Source organism: Phyllostomus hastatus, unplaced genomic scaffold (assembly GCF_019186645.2).
Source record: "Phyllostomus hastatus isolate PE091 unplaced genomic scaffold, TTU_PhHast_1.1 phas_contig_244, whole genome shotgun sequence".
Taxonomy (NCBI): Eukaryota; Metazoa; Chordata; class Mammalia; order Chiroptera; family Phyllostomidae; genus Phyllostomus; species Phyllostomus hastatus.
In genome coordinates, this window is record NW_025333796.1 from 3,331,687 (window position 1) to 3,353,119 (window position 21,433).

The 21,433-nt window shown below is 51.7% G+C and overlaps 1 protein-coding gene across 2 annotated transcripts in view; it reads right to left on the bottom strand.

Annotated features, from left to right (window-relative positions):
* PTPRN2 (protein tyrosine phosphatase receptor type N2) overlaps positions 1 to 21,433 on the bottom strand; it is a 374,930-nt gene that overhangs the window by 212,842 nt on the left and 140,655 nt on the right. For both annotated transcript variants that reach the window (XM_045837782.1, XM_045837783.1), the window contains exon 4: positions 3,293 to 3,395. In XM_045837782.1, the coding sequence (XP_045693738.1) occupies positions 3,293 to 3,395 (103 nt within the window). The remainder of the gene's footprint in view (positions 1 to 3,292; positions 3,396 to 21,433) is intronic.

Sequence of the window (21,433 nt, forward strand, 5' to 3'; positions counted from 1 at the left end):
GGGTCTGTCCAGGGAGAGCCCTGTGGGCACTCAGCCGGGGGAGGGGTCGCCCCTGAAGATGCACGTCCGCCCGAGCTCCCGGGAGGGGTCAGGCCCCTGAGGCCTTGTTACAGCCACATGGAGTCCCTGCACCTCCTCCCGAGGCTGCCCCACCCCTCACGCCCCACTGCATGTCCTCCCAAGACAAAGTGTCCTGTAAACTTCCTGCAGCAGCTCCAGAGCCACCACGTCTGTCTCCCAAGAACCCAGCTGAGACGAAGCCCCCTGGGCACCAGTGGCCAGAATCTAGAGCCCTGCCACCTGGGAGTCATCTGTCCAGACGCCCCAGGCAGCCTCAGAAGTAGGCGCCCCACCCATTGTACAGCAAGGAGGCGGGGGTGGGACACTGCGCTGCCAGGGCTGGGTGTCCCCGAAGCTGGGCTTGCTTCTGGGCTGGAGTCTGGATTCCGGGGCACGCCGCAGCCCGGCCCACACACACCTGCCCGGGGGGCAGGGCCTGGGGTCGCAGGCCAGGCAGAAAGCACCTGCAGTTCCACCCATGTGCCCTCTGCTCACCACTGGCCTCTCCAGGTCAGGGACCACGGCCTTTCCCACGGCCGATCGGATGCAGCATCTCAGCCCAGCAGTGAGCTCAGGGCTTTACTGTAGAGATGCTCTTCTTTCTCGTGAATGAGGAATTGGGCAGCAGCCACCTGGCGATGCCCCGCGCTCGTGCATCTCTGTGTGCCTGTGTGTGCACCTGTCCATGTGTACACGTGGGCCTGCATGCGTGTATGCATTGGTGTGTGTGTGTGTCTAAGTGCATATGTGTGCTTTGCATGTGCTCAGTGATGCTGGTAGGGCCAGAGCACTGCCCATTTGCTGATAACCACGCCCATGTTCAGTGACCAGGAAACAACGTTCTAAGTATTTTACATCCAAACTCGATGGTTAATTGCTCACATGTGGGCTTCACTGTGGCGCTGACACATGTCAGGAGCATGCATGGGTTTCGGGCTGATGTGTCTTGTCAGAAATGGAGAATGGCTCCTGGCTGGTGTTCTCGTCATGCAGAAAGCCTGGTCCCCTGAAACAGGCCGCCAACGTCAGGCGTGCGGTCTGGGTGGTCTTCATGGAGGGGCTCACGATGCGTCTTCCCACTGTGCTCGAGGGTCGAGCCTGACAGAGCCGCACTGTCCCTATTCCCAACGCCTCTTCCGGCCACGTCTGCTCACTCTCGGCAGACATGCGGCTCACAGCCGTGTCAATCCGGTGCGTCTCGAGCCCCGGCTGTCGTTTCCCCGACCATTTCCAACAGATGAAATTTCACGTCCTGCGTCATGTAACTGAGGTCAGTTCACTTTCCTGGTACTTTGTCCATTTTTCTCAGTAATTGCTCATCAGTGCGGATGGAAACACCCATCTCCCTGCCTTTAAATCACCGTATTCGTCTTCCCGTGCCCACGTGGCTGCAGTGCACGCCCACCAGTGCGCTGAGCAGCGTCGCAGCAATTACCCTGCGGGTCGGCGCGAAGCAGGCCACAACTTTGTAAGTGTACACCTTCTACTTCAAAAAGAGTCAGGTCCCTTCCCCACGTGTGCACACCAGCCTTCAGGCTCCAGAGAACATGAGGTGCTTTCCAGGGGTGTCCAACCTGTAGCCCACAGGCTGCATGCAGCCCAGGATGGCTGTGAATGCGGCCCAACACAAAATTGTAAATTTGCTTAAAACATGTTGAGATTTTTTTGTGATTACGTGTCACAATGTATTTAATGTGAGGCCCAAGACAACTCTTCTCCTTCCAGTGTGGCCCAGAGACACCAAAAGGTTGGACACCCCTGATACTCTGTCATCCCACTTGCTGGGGAAAGAAAAGCCCAAATTATAAACAAAAGTCTTGGCAAAGCAGATGTAGTGAGCCTGTTCTCATCCCTTTCCTCAGTCCTAACCTCACGTGCTAAACATTCAGGCCATTATTTGTCACACAAAACCTCATGATCACCCTGAACCCGTGCCTCCAGTCCCCGCCCTCTGTGATGTCACTGGCTCACCACGTCCGGCTGCCTCCGGGTCCTCTCATCCAGCTCTCAGGAGCAAAGGGCCCCTCGGGCTATGAACCTCGGCTTCCCCTCAGCTCCGGGCTCTGCTCCCTCCGTTCAGCACCCAGCTCAGTGCTTCACTGGGTTTCCATGCAGCGCCTCCGCTGGCCCGGCTCTATGTCCCTGAGCTCCTGTCCTTGGCCTTTGGGAGCCACTCAGCCCCTCCCTGCTCTTGGTGGAGCTCAAGGCTGCTAGACGGTGCCCCACACTTGGGTGAATGTTCACGGAGGAGGCAGAAGTGGCCGGTGCTCAAACACCCAAGTGCCATTTAAAGACCAGTGTTAAGAGTTCAAACTCACTCAAGACAGACTGACTTTGGTTCTGGTTTGCGGTTTGAGCAGGGAAGGCTTGCACCCACACACAGACGACAGTGGCCGGTGGCCATCGATAAGGGAGGTGCACTGGGCACAAGGAGCACAGACACAGAGTCCCTGCCCTCAGAAGTTCGGTCTGGCCAGCGCTCGAGCTGGTGTGGTGAGCACGCATGTAGTGTGTGCACGGTCCTCGCGTGTTTCCACGCACCCCACCCTGCAGGTCTTGGGAGTGAACATCCCGAGGGCTCAGGTTACTTCCTGTTGGACAACACAAGCATCAGTTTTCTGTTACTGAGACTTTCCTAACCAAAGGCTATGGATTTGCAATAGTGTCTCAGGGAAAAAAGTAAATTTTCCAAACCCAGTCTCTAGGGAAGGTCCTTCTCACTTTCCATAAACAGGGAGAGCACAGCACAGTGGCCCAGCGCTGAGACAGCCCCCGCTGTCCACCGGGGTTCGTGTCTGGGCTCAGTTTCGACCTCCCTGTGGCTCAATTTCCTCCCCTGTAAGACGGGGTGACACCTCACTGCTCGCCCCGCGGTGAGCAGTGGGGGTGAGATGAGATGGTGTGGAATAGATATTCGGCCTAGTATAGGCTGCTGTGTTTGGAGAACGGGAAGAGTTTCATGATTAAATTCTGCTCTGTGTACTAAAATGAATGTAAGTTCTCACTGGGAAATGAGAATTCTTGACTTCTCCGCTCTCCACCAAGGTTCTGGAGATGCAGGACTCTTTCAAGGGGTGTGGGGAGGGGCGGGGGCAGGGCCTGTGAGCTAGGTAGGACGCAGTGGAGAAAGGAAGTGCCCCTCTTCCTCCTGGACACCCCGGCTTTCTGGAACCACTATTTCAGGACGAGAGTGGGTGCTTTGTGCCAGGACCCGGGAACCAAGCCGACTCACCTGGCAGGGTGGGCAGCCCCGGGGCGCCGCAGGTGGGCTCTGGGGAGGTGGGCCAGCTCCTGGGCCAGCACGTGCTGGGTGTGGTCATCCTGCCAGGTGAAACCTGTGGGGAGGTGGCGAAAACCACACGTCAACTGAGAAGCTGAGCCAAAGCTCCCACTCCAAGTCACAGCCACCCCTCCCCCCAGCACAGTCGACCAGCCCGGCTGCTGTCCCTGCACTTTACAGACGAGCCCCCTTCCTTCCTTCCACAGGGTCCAGCTCTCAGAAAGTCCAGGCTGGAGACATGGGGAAACCAGGCCTGGCGTCCCAGGCAGGACAGAGGCTCTGCCCAACGCGAGACACAGACCTTTCTCCGCAGGGAGTTGTGGCCAGCGTGCCCAGATGCCCGCTCGCTGCCCCTGGGTGATGCGCGCTCCCCAGCCCCACCTTGCTCGGAGCCCCGAGCCGTGAACAAAATAAGGGGTATTGTTACTGTGAAAGCAATTACCATGGGGCTTAATGTACTGTGTCTGGGAGCCAATTACATTATATTTATACTCAAATGTTATGACAAAGAGCCTTATTTATAACAAGGGCGAAGTGGTTATGAAGGCGAAATCCATGTGATTATGCATTAATTACACGCACTGCAGATCACATGATAATTATGCTCAGAATTACCAAATAACTCCCCAGAATAATTATTAAGCAATTTGTACATTTTAGATCTTATGGTAACACTTTAGCACTTCGAACTACCCCATGCAATTATCCATAATTATCTAATCACTAAATATCATGTAATTACAGAGATATATTTTTGTGCCCCGTACAAAAACACATCAAAATCTTTGCGCCGGGACGGCTCTGCGCTTGCATGCGTGTGCAAGGGGTTCCCGACTTCTGGGGACCTCGCGCGCCGGGCCGGACAGGAACGATGGCTCAGGAGACGTCAGCTCCTCCAGGAACACACTGGAACACTTGTTTCAAATGCAAACCTAACATTTTTAAAAAATTTACAAATGGCAAGATTCAAACAGTTGGCACAGTTCTAACCCTTAGAGGGCTTGCTGGCATTACCTACCGCAGATGCTGTTGGGAAAATTTACCCCATCAGCCGGCCTCCTATGGCAGCCTGTTCTGAGTGCTCTGCTTGGAACCTGATGTTTAGAGAAAAGGCTACTGCAGGGGGACCCAGCCTCATGGTCATTGCTATCCTTACTTCAGGATTAAACGTTAGAAATAATGAGCAAGTCTGTCCATTTGCTAAAAGCAACTACAAATCACCCCCTAGAAAACATCTGTTTTTTTAAAGATTTCATTTATTTATTTTTAGAGAGGGAAGGGAGGGAGAAAGAGAGAGAGAGAGAAACATCCATGTGCGGTTGCTGGGGGCCGTGGCCCGCAACCCAGGCACGTGCCCTGACTGGGAATCGAACCTGCGATGCTTTGGTTTGCAGCCCGCGCTCAATCCACTGAGCTACACCAGCCAGGGCAAAATGTCTGTTTTGTGGCCATGGTTGGTCCATGCCGAAGACCAAGCTCACCCACCGGAAAGCACACGGGCAATATTCGCATAACCTCGAGCACTTCGCATTTAGGAGTGAGCAGTTGTGAACACTCCCAAAGGGTGGCCTGAATGTTACTCTCTATTTGGAAACAGAAAAAGAAAATCAAGAACCAAACAAAACTTCCCATGAAAAAATTAAACAACAGAATTTCAATAGTTTTTTTATCTAAGGTGCACAGAGGTCTGAGGCATGTCAGGAGCCTGGGGCTGTGAGGAGGGCTCGGTCCTTCCGGAACCCCAGCTGGTCTGTGTGGGTGATGTGAGAGGACTTGAACCCTGGCCCCTCGGTTTTCCTGGGAGAGGCAGGGGCTGGGCCCTTGGCGTGAACACGGGAAATACGTAGATCCAGGTCTCAGACAGTCTCCACGCACTTGTCTCCAAGATACATTAGAGGAGATAAACCCTGGGAAGACGGGACCCACTTCCAGAAATTTGTAGAAGACAGATGTTTTCCTGTTCCTCCTGCTAAGTACAATAAAGACCCTGGAAAGAATACTAGTGGAGACTGTGAAGGCGGGAGAGGAGAAGGCAGAGCAGGCAGGACCTTGGACCCACAGGAGGAAACGGACTGCGTTTTCTGGACTCAGCGCTGAATCGGCCAGCAACCCTGGCGCACCAGCGGGTGCAGGTGCCTCCCCCTTTCCAGTCAGAGGGCCAGGGAAGAGCCACGGAGCACATTTCACTTGATGGAGCTCTACTCCCACCCTGGACACCCTGGGAAAGCACAGACCCAGCCACGCAGGCCTAGGGGGGCCAAGAGGAGCATCTGGGTGTCCTTCCTTATAGGGCTGTAAGTGGTCCCTGAGCACTTAGGACCCTGCCAGTGTCCTGACTGCCATCCCTGCTGGGTGGTAGCTGCCTACCCCCACCACTGTGTTGGTGCAGGGCACGCAGGGCCTTGAACCCATGCAGCCTCTGCCCAGCAGAAAGGACAGGAGTCTGCCCCTCCAGTATCAGGAGAGGTCTACTGGGGGACCCAAATGTCTGCCCCCACTGGTCAGGAACAGAGAGGCATCCCCACCCCAGCAGAGGGGTGCCAGGAAAAGCCAGTTAAAACAGAAGGTTTAACTGAGACCCAGAGTCTCATGATATAACACAGAAATGCCCAGGTTTCAACAGAAAATCACTTGTCATACCCAGACCCAGAGAGATCTCAAACTGAATGAAAAAAGACAACCGGGAGCCACCAACAGCCGGGGCACGGGGACGTCAGCACCGCCTGACAGACTGGACTGCAGTCCTGACAGAGCCCTTCAGTGAACAAGTACAAACTTGTCTGAAACACAGGAAACAGGAAGTCTCGGTAAAGAAATATGCATGCACAGAGCCCAATGCGAGTATTATAACGAGAAATGAACAGCTGAGTGGAGCACAGCACGCAAGGATGGAGGGGTGGAGAGAAGGATCCGTGAGCTGGAACAGAGAGCAACAGAAGGTACCCAGTTTCAGCAAAGGGAAAAAATTGTCTAAAAAAAAAAGACAAATGGTGGGGCTACAGCCAAAGATCCAGCACTGAAGTCGTCTGAGCCCCAGAGCAGAGGAGGGAGAGGGCAGGGGAGAAGAGGTGCTCAAACAATGTAAAGGTGAACCCTCTCAATTTTGTCAAGAGATTGAAACCTAAAGATTCCATAAGCTGAACACCCCAAAGAGGATAAATCCAAATCTCCTCCAAGATACGTGCTAATTAAACTTCTGGGAACTAAACGCAAAGCATCTCGAAACAACGGCACCTCACATATGCAGGAAGCGTTTCCAGGGACAGAGGCTTGTGCGTCAGAACCACAGCGGCCACAAGAAAACGCACGACAGACACTCCCGGTGCTGAAAGAAAAGTGCCGTCAACACAGAATCCTGAAAACCCACCAACCCTGACACCCCCGGGAAAACAGCTTTAAGGGATGACAGCAAATCAAGACAGCCTCAGACAAAGGGGAAAAACGGGAGCTTTTTTTTTTTTTACCAGCAGACCTGCCCTGAAAGAATCATTCAAGGAACTTCTCCAGACACACAGGCGATGATAAAAGCAGGAAGGAAGGAGGATCGCGGAAGATAAAGGTCTGGGTAAATATAATACGCTTTTTTCTCTTGAGTTTTCTAAGTTTTGTTGGACAGTTGAAGCAAACGTGATAATACTGTCTGATGTGCTCCTAAACATACGTCGGGGAAATATTTAACAGGATCGAGATAAATAATGGGGCAGTGTCACAGAGGGAGGCAGGTGTCCCCCCGCCTCCCCGACGGTGAGCGGCCGCAGGTGTGTGTGAGGGAGCGTCCAGGTGAAGCACTGAGCCGGCTGGCAAGAGAGCCACTCAGAAAACTGTGTGCACACCAAAATGGATTGCTAAAATATCCAGTGACCTAAAGGAACGCAGGGAGAAAACAGAAAAAAATAGAGAACAAAAAATAAAATGTGAAATTTAAGCCTTAAGATAGCAAAGATTACCCTAAATGTAAATGGGCTAAATACACCGAGGAAGACAGAAGGGATGGGAAATGCACAACTCAACTACATGCTGTTTATAAAAAATTCACTTGAACTCTAACACCACAGGCAGGCCGAGAGTAGCAGGGTCGGAGAAGACGCGTCATTAAGTAAAAGAAAGTAGCACTGGTTACGGCAATAGCGACGAGTTAGTCTCCAGAGCAAACGAAACTACCAGGACAGAGGAGAGATGCAGTGATACAGGGGCCAACCCACTTTTACAATGTGTGCCCCGAGCAGCAGAGCTGCAGGTGAGGGAGGCGTGAACAGAGAGAACGGAAAGGAAAAGGGGACAAGCCCACAGTCATACGTGGGGACTTCAGCACTGCCGTAACGACTGAACGAGAAGGAGACAATGCCCAAAACTGAAGAGAAGGTCAGCGGGGCCGTCAGTGTCTGCAGAACAGTGTGTCCAGGTAGAGCGGCACGCCCCTCGCCCCGGTCACAGCCCACGGACCGTGGGCAAGGCGGACCACACCCCCAGCCAGAAAACAGACGCAGCAAAATGGAAAGAACCAAAGTCATTCAGAGGACTCGATCCAATCACAGTGGAGTCAAACCAGACTTTAATGGCACAAATACAACAAGAAAACCCTCAGTCAGAAACAAGCAACACACTTCTGAGCAATCTAGGGGTGAAATCCAGGGGATAAAACACATTAAACTGAGTGACAATGAAAATTCAGCAGCTCAGCCTGGCCAGGGGGCTCAGTGGGCTGGAGTGTTGTCCCGTGCACCGAAGGGTCGCAGTTTTGGCTCCCGGTCAGGGCACAAGCCTGGGTTGCAGGTGTGGTCCACAGCCAGTGCGCATACGAGAGGCAGCCAACTGCCGTTTTCCTCTAACATCCATGTTTTCCCCTCCCTTTCTCCCTCTCTTCCCCTCTCCCTAAAATCAATAAGCATGTCCTCAGGTGAAAATTAAAGAGAGAGAGAGAGGAGAGAGGAAAAAAGAGAAAACGCAAGAGATCTGAATTTGCTGGAACAGTTAAAGCTGCTGTGAGTGAAATTTTACTACCAAATGCTTAGGGCAGGAAACGTCTCAAATCAATCATCTAATTCCTGCATGAATAGGGGAAAAAAGAGCAAACTAAACCCAAGGTAGGTTGAAGGAAGAAAATAATAAAGAGCAGAACTCAATAAAACTGAAATCAGAAAAAAATAAAATCAGTAGAAACAAAGGCTAGTCCTTTGAAAAGATTGGTAAAATAGACAAGTCCCCAGCATGACTAACAGTCTCAGTAATAGGACGGGGTGCAGACCCTGAAGACCCACGGGGAACAGACACACGCACACACACACACACACACACACACACACACACAAACGCAGCAGCCTAGGGAAAGGGACCCACTTCTCCACGGCATGGACCACACTGCCCACCCCGCAGGAAAGAGCTCGTTCTGCAGCCCGTAACTACTAAGAAAACTGAATTCATATTTAAAAACGTTTCCCAAAAGAAATCTCCAGACCCACAGGATTACACTGGAGGATTCCACCAAACATTTAAGGGAGAATTAACATGAATTCTACAGAACATCTTCCAGAAAAGAGAAGAAAAAATAGTTCCCAATTAATGTTAAGTAGCTAATATTAACCTGATACCAAAAGCAGATAAAGACAGTACCAAAAAAAGAAATGTACAGGCCTTCCCTTATGAATTCAGACATAAAAATCCTTAAGAAAATATTAGCACATAAAATCCAGCAATAAGTGAAAATAATAACATCTTATGGGATTTATTGCAGGGGTGCAGGGCTGGGTCAGTATTCTAAAATAAAGCAATGTAACCCACTGGACTGATAGGCTAAAGAAGAAAAAAAATCACATAATCAGATCATGCAGAAAAAGTATTTGAAAAAAATTCAACATCCATTCATGATGGAAAGTCCCAGAAGAATAGGAGATGAGTGGAACTCCATCAGCTCACAGTTAGTGTACCGTGAGGTGAGAATCTAGCCGCACCCCACTCAAGATGTGGAACGAGGTGAGGATGTCGATGGAGCGCCTGCTCCAGCCAGCGCGGCGGGAGAATGAGGAGGTGAGAGGCGTCGGGGGCAGGAGGCGGGGGCGGGAGAAACGAAGAAGTCCGTCGGCACCTGCTTCCAGATGGCAGAGTGCTCTGCGTGGGGAACCTCGACGAATCCACAACAAAACTCCTACCACTAATAAATTATCCGTCTGCACACTAGCTATGACCGCACGGACCCTGAGATTAAAATGAAATGCTGCTTACTCTCACTCGGGAAATTAAACACTTAGGGGCAGCCTAGCAGCACGTGGGCAGGACTCGTCTGCTGAAAGTGGCACGGTGTTGATGAAGGAAACCAAGGATCTGAGTAAGTGACCAACAGAACATGTTCCTAAATCTGAAGTCCCAGAGTAAGAATGGTGTAAATTCTCCCCAAATTAAATTAATATACACGTTTAACACAATTCCTATCAAAATCCCAGCAACACTTTTCACAACTTAGTGGTTGAACAACTGCCTTTTCAACAAATGGTGCTGCAGCAGTTAAACATCCATAAGCCAAAACAGGAACCTCGGCATAAATCCCTCAGTTTGCACACACACAGCCAGACGGGATCACAGAGGTAAATACAATGTGTAAAACAATGAAAACTTTAGGGGGGAAACAACAGAAAATTTGGGGGACCTTGTATAAACCAGAGTATATCCAGCGGGACAATGGGCAAAAGATTTCACCAGAGAGGACACCCAGATGGTCACCGTCACGGGCCACCAGGAAACAGGAGCTCAGCCCCCGATGAGACACCGCGACACACCCGTCCGAGGGGCTGAGCTGAGGAGCGGCCGCCCCCCGCAGGAGGGCCCAGTGCCGCCCTGGGAAGGCCGGCGTTTTCCGCATGCAGCAGGCAGCTGTAAAAACTTTCTGAGCATGACAGAAATATCCACTGTGTCTTAGAAAGTTGACAAAAATAACAACACGAACACTGTGAAATCAACAGTAGTGTCTGCCCACTGAGCCTCGGCTGTGAGCCAGGTGCCCGGTCCAGCACTTCCTGTCTCAGCCCTCGAGGTCTGTGAGTGAGGAGCTGAAGGTGGCAGAGAAGGGAAAGTGGTCGTTACACAGACGATAAGGTTGTGAAAAGACTGGCTGTGGGCGTGGTTTGAGAGGTGATTCGGAAGCGGAACAGATAAGCACTAATGAGTTCTGTTTGGGAGAAAAGGAGAAAGACAGGTTTAAGGCTGAAGATGGGGCACACTGGCTGTGTCCCTGGAAATGGGGAATGGAGCCGACAGGTGTGCAGAGGGTGGCAGGTGAGACAGACAGACAGGTTGCTGAGACAGAAAACAGAAGGCGAGGGAAGACTTGGCAAAGGGCGTGGGGGCCAAGATGCACAGACCGAGGACGAACAAAACACAAACGCAGAAAGGGCCAGAGACACAGGGCAAGTAAGACCCAGGTGTCCAGCTCTTCCTGGGGGTGACGCAGGCAGAGACTCACAGAGCACTGCTTTCCTCGCCGTGTGGGTGCCCGTCATGGGCCTTTACTCAGCTGACTGGATTCTATTTCACTTTTTAAACTTGTCACGATCCTTAGTGGCTCCTGGCTTGCAGTTCAAGAAACACTGTTGCTGGGCCGCCTGTCTGAAGGGACTGCACCACACTGAGGAGCTCTGGGCGGGCGGGGGGCGGTGGGCAGTGCAGCCAGCGACTTGCCGCCCTGTGCGTGAGGGGAAGTAGAGACGAGACGCTGTGAGGAGGGCAGGATGTGAGAGAACGGACGGGGAAAGTCTGGGTGCCGAGGCAGGAAGGACGGAAGGAGGCTCTGAAAGACTCTGCCAGAGTGAGAAGAAGAGGTCTCGGCAGAGGAGAGCCAGAGATAGACTAAGACAGGAGAGTGCTGGGGGCCAGGAGGAGAGGACGGCCCAAGGCTGAGGGGTGTCTCGGCCACACGGTGAGACTAGATCAGAGGGGTCGGCGGGGTCAGGGCTCCCCTTCATGCCCAGAGCAGGCAGAGTGCCGGCCGAGCCCTGAGCTGATCACTGAGCCCTGAGTTGATTGATCACTGAGCCCTGAGCTGATCACTGAGCCCTGAGCTGATTGATCACTGAGCTCTGAGCTCATCACTGAGCCCTGAGCTGATTGATCACTGAGCCCTGAGCTGATCACTGAGCCCCGCTTCCAGGCCCAGGGGTCGGGGCCAGGCACCAGCCTGAGCGGTCTAAGCTCAGGTTCAGTCGTGGAAGAATTCCCAGCGTTGCTGTAAAGTAGGAGGACTTCTCTGTACATCGGAAACCTACACGACCAAGGCTCTCAAGGACCGTGCCTGTGGTCAGGCTAATTTTCCCTGCCTCTTTAGAAAATGTTTTCAAAGACAGTTTATAAACCATGAGAAATCAGTCTTGTCATTGCATATTCACACTCCATTTTCACTTTGAAAACAGTGTGATAATCAACCTGTTCATTGACTTGGTTGTAAATCACTCATTTATTTCACCTGGAACCAAACAACTTTACACGCTGTCCCACAAACCCGCCTTCCAGGAGCCGATGTTCGCTGTTGCCGGGAATGTTGGGAGACACTCTGTGCCACGTTAGTAAAGGAAGACCCCGGGGAGAATTCAAATGTGCTAGCAGCAGTACTCATCTTCCCGAGGTGAATGATCTGAAAAGAAAAATATTTACCCTGATACATCCCCCATGCTGGTGTACTTGTTGAAGATGCACACCCGTTCAGCTGCAGGATGCAGTTTGCAAAGAGCCGAACTGCTGTGGTCCACGCCCCGAAAACCTACTCAGCATCACACGGGGAGCTTCACGGACAAGCTCTGGCCTTTCTGCTGCGCACCTGTCTGTCATTCACGGACGTCTCATTCCACACCATCTGTAAACTTGACCATCAACGAAACGAAACATGAACCCATTTATCGTTGCAGATGGAACGTTGAGTATTTTTATCTCACTGTTTAGTTTTAAGATGGTTGAAACGAAATTCATGTTAGTGTCCTTGGCAGCAGAGCCAACTCCACCAGTGCCATTAGCCAATGCTCAGACGCAAGCTTTTTGTAAAACAGAAGCGGAAACAGAGCACAGGGTAACTGAACTTGGTTTCCATCGGGCATGTATGTAACCCACACTTTTTGTCATGTGGTTCTGCTGCCATACACGTTCTTCCCAGGTAATTGTCCCTGTGAGTTTCAAGGGACTGAAACGTGTCTGGGGCCGGTCTGGCTTCCTCACCTCCAGACTTTGCTTCTCTGCTTCCTGGGCATACAAACACCGTACTTGACACAGGGCTGGATTCTGCTCAGTACTTGAAACAAGTCGACAGAGTGGAGGGAGTTACAGACATGAAGCATTCAGCCTCTGATCTGTGAGGCTGCGACTGTGGAGAGAGACGGCAGGCTTCCTGCTCTCATTAGTTTCTTCTGACGGAGGGAGACTCGCTAAATATAAACCCATGATTCAACAAGGAGCAACTGAAGGTCCCTTGAAGAGGTGACAACATCAGGGGCCCAGTGACAAGGGGCTGCAGGACAAAGGCAGGACCCTTGCATCCCAACCATGGGCTACCTTGTGACCCCCTGGGGCCAAGTTGGGGAGCAGGGACAGGGAGCCAGGCAGGCTGACACCCAAGCCTCAGCCTGCCCGGGTCTGCCCAGCTGATGTGTGATGTGTCACGTTGGTTGCCACCAATGCCACGGGCCTGACCTCCTTCTTCTGGGGCGGGTCACAGGGCAGGTGGTCCTCCCGGGGCTTGTCTAAAGAGCAGGATGGTGCAGAGATTTCCCGAGGGATATGTGCGGGCCAGTCCCCTAGGCTTCCCGAATTGCTGTCCCTGTGAGAGGGAGTGGGCGGCTCCTCTGTTGGAATCACACAAACGTAGCGCTGCCAGGGTGCAGGCCTGGTTCCCATCACAGCTGGCAAGGGGATCCGGCCCCAATGATCCCAGTGCCTTCCCTTTGTTGTCTGTGGCCCTTCATTTCAATCCGAAGGCCAGGCTGTTCCTGGTGGAGCCGCCGCCTGGACCCCTTGTGTCCTGAGCTGCAAATTGTTCACGCCTCCCTTTGCTGTCAGAATATGCTGGAAGGATGTGTGATCAGCTGCCCCTCTGTTTTCACAGCCTCCAGGTCAACACAGGACGTGACAGTCTTTCAGCGGCTGCTCCTCATTCCCCAACCACCACACTCATTCTCGGCTCAGACTTCCCTCTCCAGAGCTCAGGGACAAACCACATGATGTCCACATCACCTCGCACTCTTCCCGGTGACTGTGGGTTAGTGCCTGGATGGCCACAGAAAACATGACTCCTGTGAGCAGGTGACGGCTGCATTTCCCACCTCTGGGTGCAGCAGAGATGAGGTGGCAGGTGTTTCCTGCACAAGGAGAGCAGGCCTGGCATCCCCATGCCCTTGGGATGGCGCCGCATGACTGCTGTTCCCTGAGGAGGCATGTCACAGGCACGGGCATCTGTCACAGTTTGTCCTGGGTGCAGGTAGCTGCACCTCCAAACAGCAAGGGACAGTGGTCCCTGCAGCCCAAACTTCCTCGGTCAAGGTGAGACAGAAAACACCATCTGCACATTCAGGGCACCAGACAGTGCTCAGGGTCACTCAAACATTTGGGGGACTAACAGTTCCCTTCTTAAGGCTGCTCTCCTGTCTCTGATGGATGCGAGGAAGCTGGTTTAGGAAGACTCACTTTTCCTCTTCTGTGAATAGGTCACAGTAAAATGACCGGGGAGGAGGTCACAGGAACATAAAACCAGCGCGTGAGTCTCTTAACCCCACAGGAGGATCGGGGGAGAGAGGGAAGGGATGGTATTCAGTGTTACTAAATAAAGACCGACTCCGCGGCTCCTTCATCCCCACTCACCAGATCTCAATATTCGGTTGCATTCCGAGTCAGTGGAGAGGCACACTTTTCTAACAGCAAAAACGAAAAGCCATTAAATGCCTGAGATCAAATTCTTATTCACCCGGCTGCTGGTGGCCAGGGGCAGGAAATGCCAGCTGTGACTGGCAGAGGTCAGGCAGGGGCGGTTGTCCTATTTCACTTCTGAATCCAGAGACCCCAAAGCATGCCGGTGCCAGGGGCGGGGTGCAGCCCCCCTGGGGGGCACTCTCGGGCCCAGAGCCCCGGGGAGAGGGGCCTCCCTAAGAGGACCAGCTCGATGGCAGGAGACTGCAGAGGTATCCCCGATCAGCAGGCTGACTGTCCCCCTGCCACCCCTTCTGGGGACCTTTCCTTTCATAACAGTCTCCGCCAGCTAATTCAAATCTTTGGCTCCCCTGATGGACTTCGAAACACAGATCATCCCACCCGAACTCGGCCGGGGTGATTTTGCTTCCTGACACCCCACTCCCTTAGGAGGAAGTGTCCCGCCCACCCTCTCCCTTCCTTCCTGTGCTTCGTGATTGATTCTAAAATAAGATGGGGTGACTCACATTCCTCTAACGAGACGTCAGAGCTTTGTGGTCCCCTCCAAAATGCTCACTAAGAAAGTATTTGGGGACATTATTTTCTAAAGTCAGGGGAACGATACACGGGGCTTCGACATCCCTAAAAGGGCACGACTGCCGGAGAGAGGAGGGGCTGTGCTGCTGCACCCAAACGCTGAGATCGGAACCTCCCACCCAGACTCAGACACAGGTGCGGTCTCAACCAGGAGCCGCATTTTCACTCAACTGGCTTTGCTTTCGTTGTCAGGGCGCCTCTGTTTGCTTCTGTTGCTGTTTGCTTCCAATCTTTTTTCTCTTTTATTCATTTATTTTACAGAGAAACAGAAACATCAGTTTGCTGTTTGACTTATTTATGGATTCATTGGTTGCCCCCTGTAGGTGTCCTGACTGGGGATCAAACCCACAACCTTGACGTATCGGGATGACGCTCTAACCAACCGAGCTACACGGGAGGGCTTGTTTCCCATCTTAGTGCAGTCTGTTGGCCCAAACTGCACCCTAATGGCTCCTGACCAGCCCACAGAACCCCCAGCATGTGGCCTCCATCCGGTGAGGGCCGGGGCTGCATGGTCCCCACACACAGTCTCCCGTCTTCTCCCCTCTGCCTACTGTCACCTCTGCTGACAGTCTGTCCACCTGGACACCCCACCGCCCACCCTCTCAGCTCAGAGCCGCCCACTCAGAGGGAGCGGAGCTCAGACAGATGGTGGCAAAGAGCCAGAAGGTGAGAGTCATGTAAAGATTAAAATCGGGGACGAAAGGGAGGGAGAAAACCCAGCGGGTGCCACCCCTTCTGGAGAGTGAAGCCTGGGACCCAGGAAGTTGGTGCTGGAAACTTTCAGCCTCAAACCACGGACGTCTTCACTCAGACCTTGGCCTCTGTTGGCGCAGACCATCAGCAATGAGTGAGGAGAGAGCAAAAAGTGTTTCCTCTTTCTCAAAATTCATCTGAAGCATCGCACGTCGACCCCATGTGCACAGGCTGTGCTCGCTCTGAGCCCAGCGTCCTGGACCCTGTGGTACGAGAAGTCCTGGTCACAGCAGTGAGAGGAAAAGGTCTGCACTCACCCGTCTGGCTTCAGGAGAGGAAACACTCAGTCCGGAGATGGTGTCTTGCGTTTCCTGGGCTGTTCTGTGGGCCCGGATGTGGTCGTAGGCACATGCTGACCCGGGGGCCTTTGGGGGCTCCAGGAGGCCAATTCAGGGCACATGGGCACCCCTCCACAAAGGTAGTGTCTCTACTCCCGAGGAACAGCAGCCACCTCATTCCAGGACTAAGTGCCACTGAGTCCTGAGCACCCCCGGGAGTGGCCTCCACTCTGGACCAAGCATGACCAGACCCGAGCACCTCAGAGGTGCTTCACGACAGAAACCGCAAAGAAGAAGCGGCCAAGTTCAGGCACTGCGCTGAAGCCCGTGGCTCGAGTGTCCCCGCAATCACCTTGTCTGTATTTACAGACACACAGGAGACGAACACAGCCGTCGCAGGGCTGCCTCGAGTTTGCGGTTAGCGTTCAACAAGACAAAACGTGTGGTGGGTCTGTCGTGTCACTTGAGGTATCCGTGCAAACTGTGACACTGACAGGAAGTCTGACTGACATGTGAATGCTGATTCAAAGGAGCAGACACAGAGCCCCTGGTCCCAGCCACTGTCATGCATCCTGGGGCCACGTGGCAAGAGCTCTTGTGGGAACGAACCCCATTCATGCGACCAGGAAGGCGTGGCCGGGGTTGTTGTTTAGACTTGGAAGACTCCTTCCCCCACAGAGAGTGTGTGCCCCCACCAAGTCAAAACAGAGAACTTTCATCTGAGCAGATCTCTTGAAATAGGACTAAAGATCCTTGTAAAGAATAGAACTAGCCCCCGCCTTCCCAAGTACGTGGGCTGAGTGAGCTTTCCAGACTGGACTTATCTGGGCGGCTGCAAGTGGAACACCACACAGCCGAGTGGTGATGGTGAGGCCTCTTACAAACCTCGAATTAGACAGACGGCCCACGTGGCTGCTGTGATGGCTGACGGCACGGAACACGAAGCAGCTGGCACAGAGCTGTGCACAGTAGGTTCTTAGTGCACGGTCGGTCGCTATGGTCACCCGCCTGGGGCCATGATCCCCGAGCCTCCCCGTGGAAGGACTGTGCTGAAAAGCAGTTTTTAATTTACATGGGACTCTGGGCTATGTCGCTAGAAGCACAAGTTGAAAACGCGGCTCACACACCTCCTAGGTGTCCCCTGAGAAAGAAGCAGAGCCACCAGCTCTCTGACAGCCAGGAAACCACATGCCCACGCCTCGGAGATGCACGTCAGAGGGAGTGGGACAACCTGCACCAGATGCCGACACACCTTTCTGTGCCGGGGCACAGGCCCAGGGTCAGGCTTCTGCTCTCTCCAGAGAACCCGGGGAGGGGGGGTTCTATTTGATCCTGATTGTCCATGTTCGCAATGAAAACACTGTGTAAGACCTAACAAAATACGCATGTGCACACACCACAGTTCACAAACATGTGCACACATGTATACACATCCACATCCACATGCATGCATGTGTACATCCACATACATTCACACACACAGGCATACTTGACCCATGACTTGCAGGGTCAGTTGGCCTGAGACCTCTACTTTCTGACTTCTACAACACACACACAGATGCTCATGCAACCACACAGGGAGACAAGAGAGTCATAGGAAAAAACAATAATTTTAAAGATTTTAATTTTTAAATATATTTTATTGATTACGCTATTACAGTTGTCCCATTTTTTTCTCTCCTTTCTTCCCCTCCACCCTGCGTCCCTCCTCCCCTAGCCTTAGTTCATGTCCATGAGTCATACATGTAAGTTCTTTGGCTTCTCCATTTCCCATACCATTCTTAACCTCCCCCTGTCTAATTTGTACCTACCACTTATGCTTCTTATTCCCTGTACCTTTTCCACTATTCTCTCCCTCCCCCTCCCCACTGATAACCCTCCATATGATCTCCATTTCTGGGATTCTAGTTGTTTGCTTAGTTTGTTTTTATTTTTGTTTTTTCAGTTCAGTTGTTGATAGTTGTGAATTTGTTGTCATTTTACTGTTGATATTTTTGATCATCTTCTTTTTCTTAGATAAATACCTGTAACATTTCAATAAGGGCTTGGTGATGATGAACTCCTTTAACTTGAACTTATCTGGGAAGCACTTCATCTATCCTTCCATTCTAAATGATAGCTTTGCTGGGTAGAATAATCTTGGGTGTAGATCCTTGCCTTTTGTGACTTGGAATACTTCTTTCCAGCCCCTTCTTGCCTGTAAGATTTTTTTTGAGAAATCAGCTGACAGTCTGATGGGCACTCCTTTGTAGGCAACTGTCTCCTTTTCTCTGGCTGCTTTTTAGATTCCCTCCTTATCTTTAATCTTGGGTAATGTAATTATGATGTGCCTTGGTATGTTCCTCCTTGGGTCCAACTTCTTTGGGATTCTGAGCTTCCTGGACTTCCTGGAAGTCTATTTCCTTGGCCAGATTGGAGAAGTTCTCCTTTATTATTTTTTCAAATAGGTTTTCAATTTCTTGCTCTTCCTTTTCTCTTTCTGGCACCCCTATTATTCAGATGTTGGAAAGTTAAAGGTTGTCCTGGAGGTTCCTAATTCTCTCCTCAGTTTTTTGAATTCTTGTTTCTTCATTCTGTTCTGGTTGAATGTTTATCTCTTCCTTATGCTCCAGAATGTTGATCTGAGTCCCAATTTCCTTCCCATCACTGTTGGTTCCTTGTATATTTTCCTTTATTTCACTTTGCATAGCCTTCACTTCTTCTGCTATTTTGTGACCATACTCATCCATTTCTGTGTACATCCTGATTACCAATGTTTTGACTCTGCATCTGATATGATAGGTTGCCTGTCTATTCATCGCTTAGTTGTATTTTTGGAGCTTTGATCTGTTCATTCATTTGGGCAATATTTTTTTTGTCTGGGCATGCCTGTTATGTAGTATGGGGCAGAGCCTTAGGTATTCACCAGGGCGAGGCAACCCACATTGCTGTGCTATATGTGGGGAGGGGCCCGGGAGGGCGCATTGTAACTTGCTCGGCTCTCTGATGGCTTTCAGTCACTTCCCATAAGCAAATTGGGCCCTTCTGGTGCTGATTCCCAGGTGGGTGGGTTTGTGTACGTTCATTCTAGGACCCTGTGGGTCTCTCCAACAAACTTTCCTGTGAGGCTGGGAGTTTCTCCTGCTGCTGCTGCTGCTGCTGCAGTTCCCACAAGTTTTTACAAAGGTTTTGAGATTTTATCCCCCACGCTGGAACCCTGGGTTCTGTGCTCTGTCTCACTCCCCAGTTATTCCTCCCAGTTTATCTGCACATGCATGCGGGACCACCTGGTCTGCCACCACCACCTCATTCACCCGGTCCTCCAACTGCCGCCTTGCCATGTCCTCTCCATCCTGACTGCCCATCTCTAACCCTCCCACCAGTCTGGACGAATGTTTCTTCTGTAATGCCCTGATCGTTGGACTTCCATACATACAGTTTGATTTTCTGGCAGTTGTAGTTATTTCTTGTTTTTAAATTTGTTGTTCTTTCGGTTGTGCGAGGAGGCACAGTGTGTCTACCTACACCTCCATCTTGGCCGGAAGTCCAAGAGTGTTATTTTTTATGGTGAATCTAAAGCTAAATCCTCATTTTTTTTCCCTGTTGGCTATTTTTTTGGTGTGACACAGAACACAGTAAGTTTCTGAGCCGAGGTCCTCATGTTTTCTGTCACATTGATGTCAGCTGATGTTTAGCATTGTTGTTTACCATTATTTTGTCATTTTTCAACCAGTTATAAATTTTCCTCCCCAACTGTGTTGTTATGAAAGACAATTTCAGTTACCTTGCTCTCTGGAAGGAAAAAAAATTAGCAATTCACCTGTTCTTAAAGTGCTTGTGGGAAATTTATCTAAGAGAAGAAAAGGCAAAACCATTGACGGACTTGAATACATGTTGACATGGATAGAACAAGTACAGAGATTAAAGTGGTATTGAAATCCTGGTGGGAACAGTATAAAAATAGAGTTTAGGAGACAATTCCACGTCTAGGCTGGATAAAAACCCCAACTGGCAAAAAAGTTAATGATGCACACGCCCGGTGGTGCGCCGTGAGCACACCTGCAGGAGAGCAGGGACCATGGCAGCTGGGGGCTGAGACTTGGCCTCAGTGTCCTTCTAGGCCCCAGCGGTCAGCAGTTGGTGAACTGGGACAAGCACTGCTTGTCCAACATCACCTCCACACACCATCACCTGCAGGCGTGTGTGAACTCAGACCAGGCTCCACCAGCAGGTGTGGTGTGTGGATCCAGAAGATGGGCACCGCAGCAGGGACCCAAGACCTGCAGTTCCTTGTTTGAACCACACACCCAGGACCCCATGAGCACGTGTACAGGATGGGCACCCAGGGGGAAGAGTGAGAAAGTGTGTGCCACCTACAACAACCTGGGCCACATCACACTCAATGCCTGGCCTTCTTGTTGCTTTCCATGACACTATTGTTTCACTAAAAATAAAGGCTTGGTGGGAAGTGAAGGTCCTTCTGTCATTTGCTTGAGCAGCCTGCCTCTCTAGTTGCCATGGCGACCCAGCATTTCCCAGCTCTCAGCGTGGGTGGGAACCTGTGGCAGAGCCCCTGCAGGCTGATGGCCCCTCACCTCTGTCACAGAGTCGGAGCCAGGTCTGGGTTCTGCATGGAACTACACAGACAGGTCTCCGGTGCCAATTACTTGGAGGAGACACAAAACCCTCCTAGCGCCTCTGGGTGGTAAGTGGCGCACCATTTGGACAATGCAGACACAGACCTGAGCACATTGCTGCTAAATTATCTGTGTGTTGTTGGCTGCTGCCCGCAGAGCCTACGCAGGCTACGTCCTCTCTGCTCCCCACCCTCCCTTCAGCCCTGGTCACCACGAGCGCATAAGAAACACACCTCGCAACAATCTCGCGCTGAACAGCAAGCCCCGCCTGCCCATCTTCAGGCACTGGGCGGCACAGCACAGGACGGTGTGGCCACCACAGCCAAGGACTAGACAGGAAATCAGACAGATCGAGTGTCAGCTGCAGCATGGCACAGCAGGTCCCCAAGAAGGGACATGATTAAGGAGAAGGGACAGGATCTGTCATCCTCCCAACTCCCAACCACCCGAGCACAGTCTGCATGTCCTGGTGGTGGCACTGATTAAAATGCTAGAGCATACAAGGGGGGCCCCAAACCCCCTGAATTTATTTATAAAAAAAACTGTGTGTTTATTCTTGCATGTTTAAACTTCAGTCACCTTCCAAGTCCTCTCCACTGGATGCAGTATACCTATCGAGATGTTTTTCCACTGCTCAAAACATTCTGCACTTGTCGATTCTGATGCCTTTTAGTCCTTCTGCTGGTTTTGTTTCACCTCTACCACATCAGCAAAATGTTCCCCTTTGAGGACTTTGTTTCATCTGGGGAATCAAAAAAAGTCACTCAGGGCAAGATCGGGTGGGTGGGCAGGGGCGTCATGCCGTCTTTAGATCATAAACTGCTGAACATTCAGCGTGGTGCGGGCAGGTGCTCTCGTCAGTCACCCATCACGCAACGGGCAAATGCATGGAAAGAGTCTCCAAAAAAAATTCACTAAAGCTGAACACAGCCTCTCACAACAATGCCAGCTGGTGCATTTATCCAGACAGGCTC